Source organism: Cynocephalus volans, chromosome 12 (genome assembly GCF_027409185.1).
Source record: "Cynocephalus volans isolate mCynVol1 chromosome 12, mCynVol1.pri, whole genome shotgun sequence".
Taxonomy (NCBI): Eukaryota; Metazoa; Chordata; class Mammalia; order Dermoptera; family Cynocephalidae; genus Cynocephalus; species Cynocephalus volans.
This window is the reverse complement of record NC_084471.1, coordinates 78772276-78787944: the sequence shown is the minus strand read 5'-3', so window position 1 is coordinate 78787944 and position 15669 is coordinate 78772276. Positions and strand designations below refer to the sequence as shown.

General features: G+C 37.9%; 1 protein-coding gene across 1 annotated transcript in view; it reads right to left on the bottom strand.

Annotated features, from left to right (window-relative positions):
* Nucleotides 1–415: 415 nt before the first annotated feature.
* Nucleotides 416–15669, bottom strand: part of SLC2A13 (solute carrier family 2 member 13) — a 317237-nt gene continuing 301983 nt past the window's right edge. The window contains exons 8-10 of the mRNA XM_063076095.1: nucleotides 6381–6502; nucleotides 6109–6261; nucleotides 416–642 (exon numbers count right to left, since the gene is read on the bottom strand). Coding sequence (XP_062932165.1) covers nucleotides 416–642; nucleotides 6109–6261; nucleotides 6381–6502 — 502 coding nt within the window. The remainder of the gene's footprint in view (nucleotides 643–6108; nucleotides 6262–6380; nucleotides 6503–15669) is intronic.

Below are 15669 nucleotides of genomic sequence, written 5' to 3'. Positions count from 1 at the left end.
CACCCTTGGACCGTCTCCCAGAATCCTTTATAAATATATCATACATATTAATTTGGTTAGATTAGCACTGACTCTATTGCCACTAATAATTATTATATGGTCTTAGGGAAAAAGGGTACCACTGAAGTCACTGGGTACAATGTTCATTTTAGACTATCTCAGGAAGGAATTACACACGTGTTCAAGAATTATTAGATTAAAATCTCTGTAAATATTTTTGTTTTTACATTTCTGCTTGTGAAAGAAAAATGTCATCACGGTTGTATCTTCCTCCTAATCAAGTATTCAAGATTATGAAGTCACTCAAAACTAGACTGTGGAAAGAACCAGATTAGAAGCAGGGCAGTGAGGTCACCAATCACGGTTCTTCTCCCCCAAGTTTGTTTAAATAACTAAATATATCAGCAGCTGAACATTATTCCACATCAGAAGCGTCATTGTCAGAAAGATGATAGTTACTTCCCTTCACCCGAATATATTCGATATATCTCCCGTCATCAGAATCTGAAGTGCCACATGTACAAAGCCTGTTGTCAAAGAGTGATTCAATTTCCTCTAATTTTTTCCCTTTGGTCTCAGGAAGACAGCCGTAGATGAAAAGGAGTCCCACAGCAGCAAAGCTGGCATAGAGGAAGAAGGCGCCTGCAATGGAAAATAACATACATAGTACATGAGGGGATATATGTACTTAAGCTGGAAGGAGTACTTCACTTTGACTTTTCTTCTGGTGAATCCTGTATAACCATGGTATAAAATGGGACTAAAAAATTACTGCCAGCCTGGTTTACTCTAATTGTTCTAACCCCGTGAATTTAACAGTTTTTTTTTTTTTGTATTTATTTTAAAATATATATTTTTTACATTCTAAGATGTTGTGAAGCAGTTGTGGGGGGGTGGAGGGAAAAGAGGAGGAGGATAGGGTGGCAGAAGAAGGAAGGAGGGGGCCGTGGTCAAGGACAAAGTTATCTTTCTAAACTCAAGTTTAGAAATTCAATTCAGGTAATGCCAAACTCAAGAAGAAGAGAGACCGGGCTCAGATGTCAGTTTTGCTTCAAAGGGTTTTCTCACTTCTCTAGCTAGAGGGAGTTACTTTCTCCTATGTGCTTTCACAGCACTTTCTTGACGTCCCTGTCATAATAACCAAGAAGTATTATATTTATGGGCATGTATACGTCTGTCTTGTCTACTAGACTGCAGACACTTGGAAATCAGGAGAAATTTCTTTCTTACTCTTGGATTTCCAGAACCAAGTACAATGATGATATTGCTGAATTAATGCCTCAGTGGAGTACATGTAAACTCCATCCTTCCAGTTTCTCATGCCCAAAGACTGGTAGTCATCCTGGACTTTTCTCTTACTCTCACACCCAACATTCAATCTTAGAAAATCCTGGATGTACCTTCAAAATATAACCCAAAGATGGGCACTTCTCACCACTTTCCACAGCCACCTGTTGTCTAAGAGCTGCCCTTGCCCCTGTGCACTATCGCAAGAGTTTCCTAACTGGTCTCCTTGTTCTTTATTCTTAGACCCCTATAGTCCATTTTTTTCTCGATAGCAGTTACTGTCCTCTGACATAATGTAAAATTGACCAATTTGTTTTGTTTCCTTCCACTAGAATGTAAGATCCATGAGGTCAGAGAATTGTCTTGCTGTAGGATTATGCGTGTCAATGCAGCACAGCTACAGAGACATAAATACTACCTGATCGTGTTTCCAGCAAGCCTAGATGGATGAGATACATCAATGGGTGACTTGTTTGTATTCTCTACGTATTTCCAAGATGGCCTTTCCTTTATAATCTAATTCCCAATTTAAATACTAGAACTTATACTTTTGTTTTTGATGGTAGACAAGATCTGTAATGGAGCCCCTGGCTTATTTTAGACCTTCAATTTAGACCATCTTGTACATGAGATGGGGGAAGGAAGATGAAAAACTAATGTGGTAAGTGGCTAGAGAAAGGATATGAGATTGGGAGGGGGAAGAGCTGGGTTTCTGTCTTGGCTATGTGACTTCTAATTACTCATCTAACCTCTCTGGGCCTTAGTTTCCTCATTAAGTAAAATAAATAGTTTCTCAGCTCATATTTAAGTGCTGGCAGTTTAAAAATTCTGTAATTGGTACAGCCCAAATCAGGAGCAGGTATAGGAAAGATGGTTAAGAGATGTTTGAGAAGGAGACCTGCTCTTCTATTTTAGTGGCAAAAGTAGTCTCTTTGAGGGCAGAGTCCATGGCTTGTTTGTTTTGGGGTTTCCAATGTCTAGTGCAGTGCTTGACACATTGGGGAAGGTCTAGAGAATGAATGTGCTCTTGTTGGCTGCCGGATGGAATATTCTGGGCAGCAGATCGGTAATAAAGGGCTAAACGAGACAACGTAAAGGCTTATTTCAAAGTCAAACTTTAAGCTGAATAAGCATAGAAATGAAAGAACTGAACAATATTTCTCAATTTTCCTGAATCATCATGGTAAGGGAGAGACATATTAATAGACTACTTTCTTAATAAGTAACCATTTCCAGATTATCTATACAAACGTGTCTTGAGAATGCTCATGGAAAACTATGGAGGAAAAATGCTGCTGAATTAGCCCCCGCAAAGAATCTGGTCTGTGGAATGAGGAGCCATGAGAAAATAGAACGGAAACAGAAGTAAATTATAAGATATTAGAAAAAACATGAAAGGGTTAACTAAATCAAGACATAATTTGTTAGATTAAGTAGTCAGAGCTATACACCCCTTTAAGGGGCTGGACTTAAATAAATCCAATTCTCTTTGTTTAAGAAAAATTCAACTCCATTTACAAATATAAAGTTCCTTTTTTTCAGTTTGTTTCACATTAAAGACTTACTACAAGCTCTCTCTCTCTTTTTTTTTAAATGGAAATAATCAGAAAACAGTACTAGGTCATCTGGGATGCAAGGCTGGGCGATGGTGTGAAAGGAAGGCTCCATGGCTCTGTGAAGAATGTGGTTCTGAAACTCACATGACCCAGGCTGAATCTTTGGGCAAAGTTTCTTAAGTTCTCTTGAACTTGATCTTTTGATCTGTGTAATGGGAAAATAATTATTTCTTTGCCAAATTATAAAGAATTGTTGCATGCCCTTTAGAATTTTGGATGTTACTTGCTCAGAAAAATGATAGCCCACATTATTCAAGTCTACTAAATGAATAGGGAAGAAGAGTTGCTATTACAGATAGACCAAGATTAGTAGGACTAATTAATGAGAACATTTTCATGAAAAGGGTGATACTGACAAGTCAGCTCTTGGAGAATGTGGGAATTTTGACCAAAAAATGAAAGAAGGTGAAGTCCTGTATTCTGAGTAGAGATAAGCAAAACTGTGGAAGTAGGAACAGAAATGGAATGTTTAGCAGGGAGGGACAAGAAAAGATGGTAATCATGATGGTGATACAGAAAAATAAGTGCAGATGGTAAAACATTACACCAGGCTGCTGAGCTACAAACTCTGTAATAGAGCAAACCCAGTTTGGCTTTATAAAATATGATGTATTTTATTTTTATCATCATCTTTCACAAAATTTGGGAACAGTGGCATAATTTGAAGTGACGAATCAAATCTGTCAGTGCTAAACTCCTATAGTTCAAAACAATTAGGTGGATTAGGAAGATTCTTAAAAACGGTACACATTATCGCTTGTGACCCAGATTCCCAAAGCTAAATAACTCAAGAAAATTCTATTAAAATACAAAGCTCTTTCATAAAATTTGAGGAATCCAAAGCAGGCAAATAAATGCTAAAACTGCCTACGAAGTGTGGGTTCTGCTCGTGAGACCTGTGGTTAGGCCACAGCGGAGTGGCCAGGTCTGGGAGGCTGTGACCTGTTCTGCTCAAATCAATTCTGTAACTCACCTTCTCAATTATTTCCTCTTAGAGTAAAAATGGAAAAAAATGTCTGTAACAAATCTGTCAGGATTGTTAAAGAGCAGAGACATTCCTCAGTTTTATTCCAAAGGAAATACATCTTATCAGAATCCTATATTAAGTTCCAGATTAAAACAAATATTTAATTGAATTATACAAACTGAGGAATAAGTGACCATGTCTGATTGGATTTCAGGATTTCAACACAGAAACATTGATATAATGCTCTCTAGGGGATCTATTTAGCTGCACATGCTATATATAAAATGGTATATTGGTGATATTTTAATGTTAGTTTTTAGTAATAAATATTATTAAATGGGGTACAAGATAGAACTGTCTGCACAATATGATTTAGGAGGGAATCAAAATTTGAGATCTTATAAAACAATAAAAAAGGGAGGAAACAAAAGACATGGAAGTTTCTAGAGAAATACACCATTAGTATATATATTTGTTAAATTAGGAAAGCAAATACATAGCTTCATAAGTCAGTAACCTGTAAACTAAAATTTCACACAAGAAAGGGAGAAAAAAACATGAATTGAAATTTTTCCACTACTAGAGAGTAGTAGACAAAATGGACCAATGTGCTGAAATGAAAGATGCTTAACGCAAAGCAAAAAGCTTCTAACTGGCTGTTTTTGAAAGAAGCCTACTTATGCCCTATTTAGATTACACTTCTGTTGCTTCATGTTTTCTGGCAGTATAAAAATCAAGAGGAGCTTTGCTATCAAAAGTATTACCGTGTAGACTTTTATTACTTGGTCTATGACTTTGCTTTCTCAGGATGTTAGTATATATTTTGGTCTTCAAATATTTAAGCATTCTCAGGAATCAGCAAATATGAGTAAATATTTATTGTGCTCATATTTATGTCATGAAGATAAGTTCATGAGTTTATGTAAAAAATTTTAATTGCCAAATGGGATAAAGCTGTATATACTAAATATATACCCAGTTTAAAATGCCAGTGCATTTCCTTTCCAGGAAAATAAATATTCCTAAATGTTCTAAGTGCTGTCTGGGAGAGAGAAGAGTTTTATAAAGATAATAAAAGCATTAGATAAATAGTATTAACTAAAAGCAAATACAAATTCAGCATTTCAGAAGAGAGGGGAAATAGATTTTTATATTTCCTCATATTAATTATTCATCTACAAAATCCATCCATGTATTTATTCATTTGACAAACACTTTTGAGTGCTTATCAGGTGAAATAGGAGGCCCTGGAAGAAACCAGGAATATGAGGGTGAACAAAGCATAGGTATGGCACTCCAGGGATCTTTGGTCTAATAGTAGGGGAGGAGGACAGACAAATAAACCTCTTCTTGGAGAAAGAAGTTATAAGTGCTCAGAGCATGGCATGAGGTGGGGTGGGGGACAGAAAATGAGAAGGTCTTCTGGAAGAATGGTCTGAGTAGTAGGCATGCCACATACACTGCAGAGGCTTATGGGGAAATTAGAATGAAACCACACATTTCATCATTTAGATTCTATCACGACCTAGAAAGTCATGTGGACAATGCAGAAATCCTACTACTAAAAGGAAAAATAAAGTCTTTTCACTTTAGTAAAAATGGATCTTAAGTAGCTTCGCAAAGTATTTTCCTAATAAGCCACTTCCCAATATTGTTTCCTATAGATTATGGTGTCCACATATCTTCACTTGAACACTTTTGTCATGTTTACACTTTTGGAAGTGGTTTCATTCAGAGGACAATGAAACGCACACACCCTGGCCTGAACAGCACTGATGAGACAGGGAAGGCAAGATGGCAGCACTTCAGGGTATGCTTTCAGCCCTACACGGATGCTGCCTTAGGACTCGACTCCGTCCCTGTCACAGGACATCTCATTGGCCTTAGACTCCCTGCCTACATCTTTCTACCATTTTCTGTTCTTTATGTTTCCTTGTTAAACTAAAAGCTACGTTGTGAAGATTTCCAACTGGAGAAGCAGCTGGGAGATCTATGGGTTGGGAGATCGGGTGGGCGACAGCCATAAGCACTGAGGGGCAAGAAGCAGTGCTGTTTAGGAAAGGAGACTTCCTCTTCCACATACATTCCCAAGGCTTTGGGGAACAAGAAAGCCATATGGAGAGATTTATGACAGCAAAAATATAACTATGCAGTTTTTAAATTACAAATGATTAAACAGTGTATCTAAAAATAGCGCAGGAAAAAGAAAAATGAAACTGTTGGAAAATATTCTCTTACCATAGTATGTAAGATACTCTGCTGTGTGTAAAAATGTCAATGATACCAGAACATTGAAAATCCAGTTTATTCCAGATGAACATGCATTTCCTGTACTTCTTGCCCAAAGGGGATATATCTCAGAATTCACAGTCCAAGGCATTGGTCCCATTCCTCAGAAATAAAAAATTAAAATCTTCATTGAAATAGCATGTAAGGAATTTGAAAAATAGTAGCTTGTCTCTTCTAAAAAGAGACAACACAACAACAATAACAACAAAAGCTTTGTTTACCAGGTGCAAAGAAAACAAGATATAAAATAAGGCCCAGAAGTGCAGTCCAGGAGTACGGAGTAGGGCAGAAATTGTAAGCCCAAAATACTTCTTCTGTTTTGAACTTGGTTTCATTTTCACACCTGAAAAATAATGCAATATAAATATTAACATTATTTTAGGGTATAGCTGCAGATTCAATGTGACCATATTGGATATATTTAAAAATTTCTTAATGCCTTCCGAAAAAGGGTCCATAATATTTTTCTTGGAAAAAAAAAAAAAGGGGCCGAGCCTGTGGCGCACTTGGTAGAGTGCTGCGCTGGCAGCGCGGCAACGCTCCCGCCGCGGGTTCGGATCCTATATAGGACTGACCGGTGCACTCACTGGCTGAGTGCCGGTCACGAAAAAAAAAAAAATCCCATAGAACTTTCTTAGAAGTAAGTATAATTCAAGAACAACAAAAAGAAATATACTGTTTTGTACCCATTTCATATAAACTAGACATGATTTCTGTCAGTCCTTGGAAGGTGCAGTAACACTTTCAAGACCACTGACCGTCAGTGTGTTGTGGTGGAAAGACCTTGGAATTGCAGTAAGGACAAGATGCAAATTTTGGAACTAGATTTTTTCATCTGTAGAATGGGGATAATACTGTATAGGCTACTGTAAGGATCAGAAGTGTCATCTGTTAAAGGGTAATAGGGTAGATGAGAGAAGCGAACAGGACAGGGAACAGTGATTATATATGATTCCAAATAACCTCCTCCCTTCCTGCTCTGCGTCCTCGCTTACTTCTCTATCCGTTACTCTCTGATGACCGCACCTCCTGTTCTAGAGTGAACCAAAGTGTCCTACGGTTTAGATTGATTATCAAGCTGAGATTCCAATTCCTTACCTTAATTGTCCCTGGAGATTCTACCAGCCTCAAAAACATTCTTATCCCCTACTGTTAATTTAGACTACCATTGTGCCTCTGCCAACCTGTATCTTTGAACCTTGACATCCAGGCCCTGTTGTTCCTCTGTTTATGAACTCATCATAACACCCTACTTGTCTTGATGATTTGGGTGCCTGGTCAGTTGGCTTTTCTACCCCCTCTCATCCCTTTCCACATTTATTTATTTTTACTTCTGGTCCATCTAATACATTGATCTCATAATTCCTTATTTAATCTCCAAAGTTACAGAAACAGCACTTTATACTTTGCTCAATTTGGAAATACTTTACTTCAAGACCTCAAACTTTGAACATTATTTTTTGGATCATAAACACTTTGTTTATTTCCTCATTTCTGATAATTTGTGTCACACCCAAATCACAAACTTTAGGTTCTAAACTCAGTATTCATTTACCTCATTGCTCGGCTTAGATCATGCTAATACTGTCTTTACTTGCCTGTAGAATCCATCATTCCTCCACGCTTGTCTGCCATTCTCACCATCTCAGTTCCCAACCCTGTGTGGCATCATTAATTTTTTTCAATAACCACTTCTCAGAAGCTGGTCAAAGTTATGAAACCATGCTGTTGGGCTCTATTAAAAGTTCATGCTATTTCATCTCAATTGGGTTCCTAACGGTGTTTATTTTATTATTTATGTCTTCTCTACTGAATTCGCTACTTATTTCAGAATAGGCATTCAGTAAACTTTTGTCACCTGTTGTCTCAAAGTAATTCTGCAAGATAAAGCAATAAAAGGCATCAAAATTGAAAGGAGGAAGTCAAACTATCCGTATTTGCAGATTATATGATCATATACATAGAAAACCCTAAAGACTCCAACAAAAAAATTTCTAGAACTGATAAATGATTTCATGAAAGGGGAAGGATACAAAATCACACAAAATTCAGTAGCTTTCCTGTATGCCAATAGCACATTAGCTGAACAAGAAATCAAGAAAGTAATCCCATTCACAATAGCTACCAAAAAAATGTAATTCCTAGGAGTAAATTTAAACAAAGAGGTGAAAGACTTCTACAATGAGAAGTGTAAAACAGTGGTGAAAGAAACTGAAGAGGACACAAATATATGGAAAGATATTTCTAGTTCATGGGTTGGAAAAATTAACATTATCAAAATATCCATATTACTCAAAGCAGTCTACAGATTTAATGCAATCCCTACCAAAACATCAATGATATTCTTCACAGAAATAGAAAGAATGGTCTTAAAATTTGTATGAGACCACAAAAGCTCCTATATAGCTAAAGCAATATTAAACAGAGTTGGAGACATCACACTTCCTGACTTCAAAATATACTATAAAGCTATAGGAACCAAAACAGCATGGTACTGGCTTAAAAACAGATGTATAGATCAATGGAGCAGAATAGAAAGCCCAGAAATAAACCGATGTACTTGTAGCCAGCAGCCAACTGATTTTTTACAGAGGTGACAAAAATGTAGAATGGGGAAAGGACAACCTCTTCAATAAATGGTGCTGGGAAAACTGTATATTCACATGCAGAAGATTGAAACTAGACCCCTATCTCTCCATGACACACAAAAACTCAAAATGTATTACAGATCTAAATTTAAGACTCAAAACTATGAAACTACTAGAAGAAAACAAAGGGGAAATGCTACCAGAAATGGGAGTGAGCAGCACTTTTTTGGACAAGACTACAAAGGCACAGGCAACTAAAGGAAAAACACAGGAATGGGATTACTTCAAACTAAGAAGGTTCTGCACAGCAGAATCAATCAACAAAGTAAAGAGACAACCTATAGAATGGGAGAAAGTGTTTGCAAATTCCACATTAGACAAGAGGCTAATATCCAGAATATGTAAGGAACCTGAACAATTCAACAGCAAAAAAAAAAAAAAAAAAAAAAAAAAGCAAAAAATCCAATTAAAAAATGGGCAAAGGACCTGAACAGACATTTCTCAAAAGAAATACAAATGGCCAACAGGCACATAAAAAAAATGCTCAACATCACCAATCATCAGGGAAATGTAAATTATAACCACAATGAGATATCATCTCACTGTAATTAGAATGACTATTATCAACAGGACAGAAAATAACAAATGCAGAGAAAAGGGAACTCTCCTACATTGTTGGTGGGAATGTAAATTGGTACAGCCGTTGTGGAAAACAGTATGAGGTTCCTCAGAGAACTAAAAATAGATTTATACCTTAGGACCCAGCCATCCCACTACCAGGTATATACACCCAAAGGAAATGAAATCAATACATCAAAAAGATACCTGTACTCATATATATTGCAACACTATTTGGAATAGCCAAGATATGGAATCAACTTAAATGTTGAGCAGCAGGTGAATAGATAAAATAAGGAAATAAACAAAAAGAAAAAACTATGGTATGTATATAGAATGGAATACTATTCAGTTATACATTTTAAAAAAAAATCATTTGCAGCAACATGGATGGAACTGTAAACCATAATATTAAGTGAGCCCGGCACAGAAAGACAAATACCACATGATCTCACTCACATGTGGAATCTAAAACAAAAGAAAAGAAAAAGAAAAAAAAGTGGTTCTCATAGAAATAGAATAATGGTTAACACAGGCTGGGAGGGGCTGGGAGTGAGGGGAAAGAGAAGTGGTGGACAAAACTATGGTACAAAACCATGCTATCCACCCTAACTAAATCATTGTGTGGTATATACATCTATTGAAACAACACACTGTGCCCCACAAATATGTACAAGTAAATGTTAAAATAATTAAATAAAAAATAAATACGATACTTCTATCTTTTAGTCCTGAAATCTTTCTCTGCTTTCTAAGTAGGTAAACTTGCCTCCTTAAAAAAATTCTTCTTAAAGAATTAGAGACTTTCAGTTTGAACATTAATTTTTCTCTACTCAACCTCTACTTTTCTATACTGTCTTCCAATTTTTGAAAAAAAATTATTTGGAAAAAATTGAAGGTAGGCTCTTCTCTTGCATCCAGTGGTGAATGTCTCTCGCCCTTTCTAAGGACTGCCCTTCGTATCGGTGGTCCTGCATCTCACGCTCCCTCCACCTCCTCTGAGGTCATGCTCCATCAGTGGTCTATTTTCTTCCTGCCATCTTTAGTTTCTTCCTACTTGAGCCTTCCCTTTTGTCTACAACACGTGAGATCTCTCCTATTCGAATGTTCAACCCCTCTCGTATTACTACTATTAGCTCTCCTGAAGTTACAAGTTTATATTCAGGGGCTCTGGATCCTCACTACCCACTCTTACCTTCACAACCCAACTCCCCACCCTCCCAGATGCCGGCTAACTCTTACTTGGGTTCTCTTTTTCCTGAATCTGCTCACCCAAAGTCGTCAATGATCTCCTAATCCTCAAATTCAGTTACCTTGCCTTAATCTTAACGCTCCTCGATGACTCTGTAGCGGTTGATATTGCAGATGACCCTCCTTTGTTCTCTTCTCTCTTTGTTTTCATATCTGTATCTCCAATTTATCTTTTTGCCCTGTATGACTTCATTGCTTTTAAAAATGCCTATTCCTCAACACCTAAATATAGGTATCCTCGATGATTATATTTTGGGGTTTATGCCCTCTCTCATAAGCATCTTATATAATTTTAGGATTTCATAATCTCCACATGGGTAGTTTATTCTAGCCTTGACCTTTTTCTCAAGCTCCACTGACAGAATTTAGATATGTGCTGAACATCAACATCTAGATACCCTGCTGTGGTCTCAAACATAATATGGCTACTACGGAATGCATTGTCTTCTCCAGGAGGCAGAGAGGGGCTGTTCTGAGTTGAAATCATGACCCTACCACTTACTAGCTGTGTTCATTCATTCAAGAATTTATATAATGAGCACTCTTTATGTGTCAGACATTGGAGATAACAGCTACGAACAAAATAACCACCATTGTTGCATTCGTAGAACTTTGGTTTAGTGGGTACTGGCATGGTCCTGTTTCCCTGTCTGTAAAACAGGGGAAAGGACTATATTATGGGCGGTTGGGAAAATTATCTGTTCCCATCTCCCTAAGCACAGTGCACCTGCATACTGAGTGCTTAGGTGTTGCCTGGCAGGTGGTGTGTGCACAGTGAGTGTTACTCTCCTAGTGCCCCTCATAACATTTCTATTTTAGTTAGCATCATCATTCCCTGAGTTGAAATGGCTTAAAATCGTGGAGTCATCTTCAATGTTGTCTTACCCATTTCTTCTTAGATTCTCTATATTTTTAAGTCCAAGTAAAGCAGAGTGGCTAAGACTATGAGCACTGGCGCTGATATCCTAGGTTCAAATCTAGACTGGGACACTCAGATGTGAAGCTACGATGTAGGAGACAAGGGTGTTTCACTTCTCAAAGCTGCGTCCTCATCTGTGAAATGAAGATTTTCCTGGCACTTTACCTCAAAGAGATATTTTGAGGCTTATGTGAGATAATGTATACAAAGAATTTCACATGGTATAGGCAAGAAATCATCATATTTCCTAGACATAATTTCCTGAATCTGATTTTGTTTCTATTCACAGTAACACGACTCCCATTCAAGCTCTGACGTTTGTCTCATCAGCCGCACCTGTTTCTGTACAGACTTTAGCTCCCCACGATCCCTGTTTCCTGCTGGTCATGCCCCTGTGTAGTCCTTTCCTCTTGAGTGTGGGAGTGACTTGTGACTTGTTTCTAACCAACACAATAGGGCCGAGGTGACAGGACACAGGTGATTCAGTACATAAGATTACACTGAAGTCTCTCACTCCGTTGCTGGCTTGGGCGAAGCAAGCTGCCATGTGGTGGGATGCCTATGTTGGGAGGCCCATGGTAGGAACTGAGGGCAGTCTCTGGTAGACAGCCATCAACAAACTGAAGTCCTCAGTATAAAAGCACAAGTCACTGAATTCTGCTAACATAAGTGAACCCTTCCCCAGTTGAGCCTTGGGTGTAACTGCAGCTCCAGTCTGCACTTTGATTGTAGCCTTGTGAGACCCTAAACCAGAGGACCAGGCAAAGCTGTGGCTGGACTCATGCACAGAACCTGCAATATAATAAATGTGTGTTGCGATGGAAAATGAATACAGTCCTGCAATTATTTTTCCTGTTCCTAGCATTCTTTTTTTCAAACTACTACCCCGCCAAGTTAAACTCTCTATCTACAGCATTGTTCTGGCCACCTCATGGCTCAAAAACCTTCAGTCTGTCTCCTTATCCCAACTGTCTATGAAAGAGGGCCAGCAAAATTTGGCTGCAGCCTACCTTATCTTGTACTTCTCTTCAAGTGAACGAGACTAATTTTCTGATCATACTTTCCAGATCCAGCATCTTCTACTCTGCATGTTCTCTGCCTGAAGGTAAACTCTCACTCCTGATATCTACCATCAAAATCTACCTCAGCGCTCAAGGCTGGTACAGATGCCAGTCATTCACCTGTCAGAAATGTTCTCTTTCTCTCTTAAGTCCTTTTCATTTTCCTCATTTACATCATTATCACATAGTACTCTGTACTTTCCTATCAGAATATATTCTTCTTCTTTTCTGGATCTCATTCCAGGCAGTACGACATAGCGCAGGAGTTAAGAGTGCAGGGACTAAAGTCGGACTGCACGTGTTTGTATCTCAGCTCTGCTACTTACCTACAGCTGTGTAACAACGGGCAAGTTACTCAACCTCTCTGTGCCTCAATTTTCCTGTAAAATAAGAGTCCCTAATAGCATTGTTACAAAGATTAAATGAGGTGATAACTGCTTGGCATAAGGAAAGGAATTTATAAGTGTTTACCAAATGAATAGCCATTTTTGTTTTTTTTTTAGTCAAGCTCTACCATAGTAATCTGTGTAGAGATAAATGGTCACTGCATATCTATGCACAGAAAAAAGGCTGAGTGACTCCTTGTCATCCTCGTGCTGATTTTAAGAAAGCACTGCAGGCTGACTTGACAAGAGTTACACACTCTGCAATACGTAGATGGCTAACGACTAAGAATGTGACATCATACCTGACCTTCAAAATATAAACACTAGAAATCCCATCTAAAAAGTAAAAATATATATTCCAAATGTAACTGCTAAATATCCTCATGCTTTCCTGGCTTAGCAACTGCTGGCGGAAGAACATAATGCTCCTGAGAAGGAACAAAAATACTTTGACATCAGTGTGTGGGTTGGGATTAGAAAAAGTCATGCTCTCTGATGTGGCACCTTCTCACCACATCCTAGAGCAAAACCAGAAAATGGCTACAATAATGGGAAGCTATGCAGAGCATACTGTGGTGAACAAAGCAGCAGAATCATATGCCAGCAGGGGAAATAGATCTCGTCTTGTCAGAATGAGAGAGCCAGTCTTTACCAGCAGATTGACTAGACTAAAACCTGATATGTACATCAAATAAATGATCAGTTCCCTGCTCCAGTCATGGAATCCGCAGCATTTTCTTCAGTAACACTTCTAGAAATGAACAGCTCTCTCTAGATGTGGAACACTTCCCCACCCACTCAACACCCACCCCACAAACCAGTTCATATGTGGGGCTGTTTCTGCCTTTGTGTGTGTGTTACCTCTCCATCAGATATCTACAGTTTTAAGCCAAAGAAATAACCAAAGGAAATAAGCAGTGCAAACACACAAGTGCTCTTGCCCCAATTAACCTTTAGTAACATATATTCCTCGCTTCCTACACAGCACATGCTTTTTGTATCGCCCCCTTAGTCACTATGATGAAATTATTTAACTGCTTCATGGTTATATACAGGAGTGGGAGAAAAGACACATAACCTATATTTAAAAAACAGAACTTCAAATTTTATCTATCCAATCTTAATCATTGATAAACCCATGGAACTTCTGCCCCCTTCCCCAAAGAATTTATGAAAGATCTAGGATTTGGGTAAAGGGCGGGGAGGGCTTTTCTGGTTTGTGTGACACAACTACCATTCTTCTACTGGGCTGACCTGCTAGTTCATTACTGAGGAGCATGAGCAAAGCACAATTTCATCCCCAGTTCCTGACGCAGGACTGTGATTTCTCTGGACAAGATTGCTAAGCAAAATGGATGTCCCTGAGGGTTAACTCTAATAGTTCTTTATCTATAGGAATTTATGATCTAATTACACAGTTGCAGTTTGACAGTGATGGTAGAGAGGTGCCTAGAAAATAACAGAATATCTTCCCAGGAAAAGACATTTTCACTCTATTGTGAGGAGAAATAAAGAAACAAAATGCCAATCAGAGGACTAGGGTGATGTAAATTTGCTGCAAGCAACTTAAGCCTAAGAAATATTAACTTTTGGGCATCACATCAAAGCAACCAGGAAAAGTTATTGTTACTACTTGATTCATTACTTAAGCACTTTTAATTATTGTTCAGTAGGCATAATTCCTACTTAACAATCTAAAATGAAATAAATGTATGTCAAGGGTGGCAACATAGCATTTAAACTTTAATAACATGTCTGTAGTTGAAAAATTTTAGAAAACTGTGAGTCCCTACCTCGCAGTGTGCAGACCATGTTGAAGAGCATGGCCTTGGATGATTTCCTACTATCTAGCCTTTTTTCCCTGTTTTTGGTTTTGTAATTTTCCTGCAGAGAATTGTCATATAAAGGCAAGTTGAAAAAAAAAATCTCCTGTCTTTTGTTAATTACTGTTATTTTCTGGTAAAAAGCAGATCTTTAGAATTATTGAGACAATCAAATCGGATGGGTAAATTTCAAAAGTATTAGAAGTTTGGAGCTAAAAGCCATTTTTCCCTAAAGTAATAAAGTTTTATTTATATATAAATCATTGCATCTAAATCCTTTATCAGTATGTTGGCTAGCTTATATACTGTAAGTATGGCAAACAGATGGACAGAATATGGGTGGACAAGCAAATGAAAACAATAATATTTAAAGCTAACGAGGATACAGTGATACCGGTACAGTATCAATTCTGGTGACAATTTAAATTGGTATAATCTCTGTTAAGAAAGAATTCTGGGAATTTGGACATAAGAATATTCATACCCCCTGACCCAAGGTCTCATTTCTAAAATTTATCCTTAGGAAATCATCTAAGTGGGAAAATACAGTAGTGCCCCCTTATCCTCAGGGGATACATTCCAAGACAGATGCCTGAAATCGAGGATAGTATTGAACCTTAACACTATGTTCAGTGTGATAACTGGGACAGCTACTAAGTGACTAATGAGTGGATGCCACCTATAGCATGGATATGTGGGACAAAGGGATGATTCTCATCCCAGGCAGGACAGAGCAGGACAGAGTGACATTTCACCACACTACTCAGAATGGTGCAGAATTTAAAACGTATGAACTGTTTATTTCTGGAATTTTCGATGTAATATTTTGACTGTGGTTGACCATGGGTAACTGAATTGCAGAAA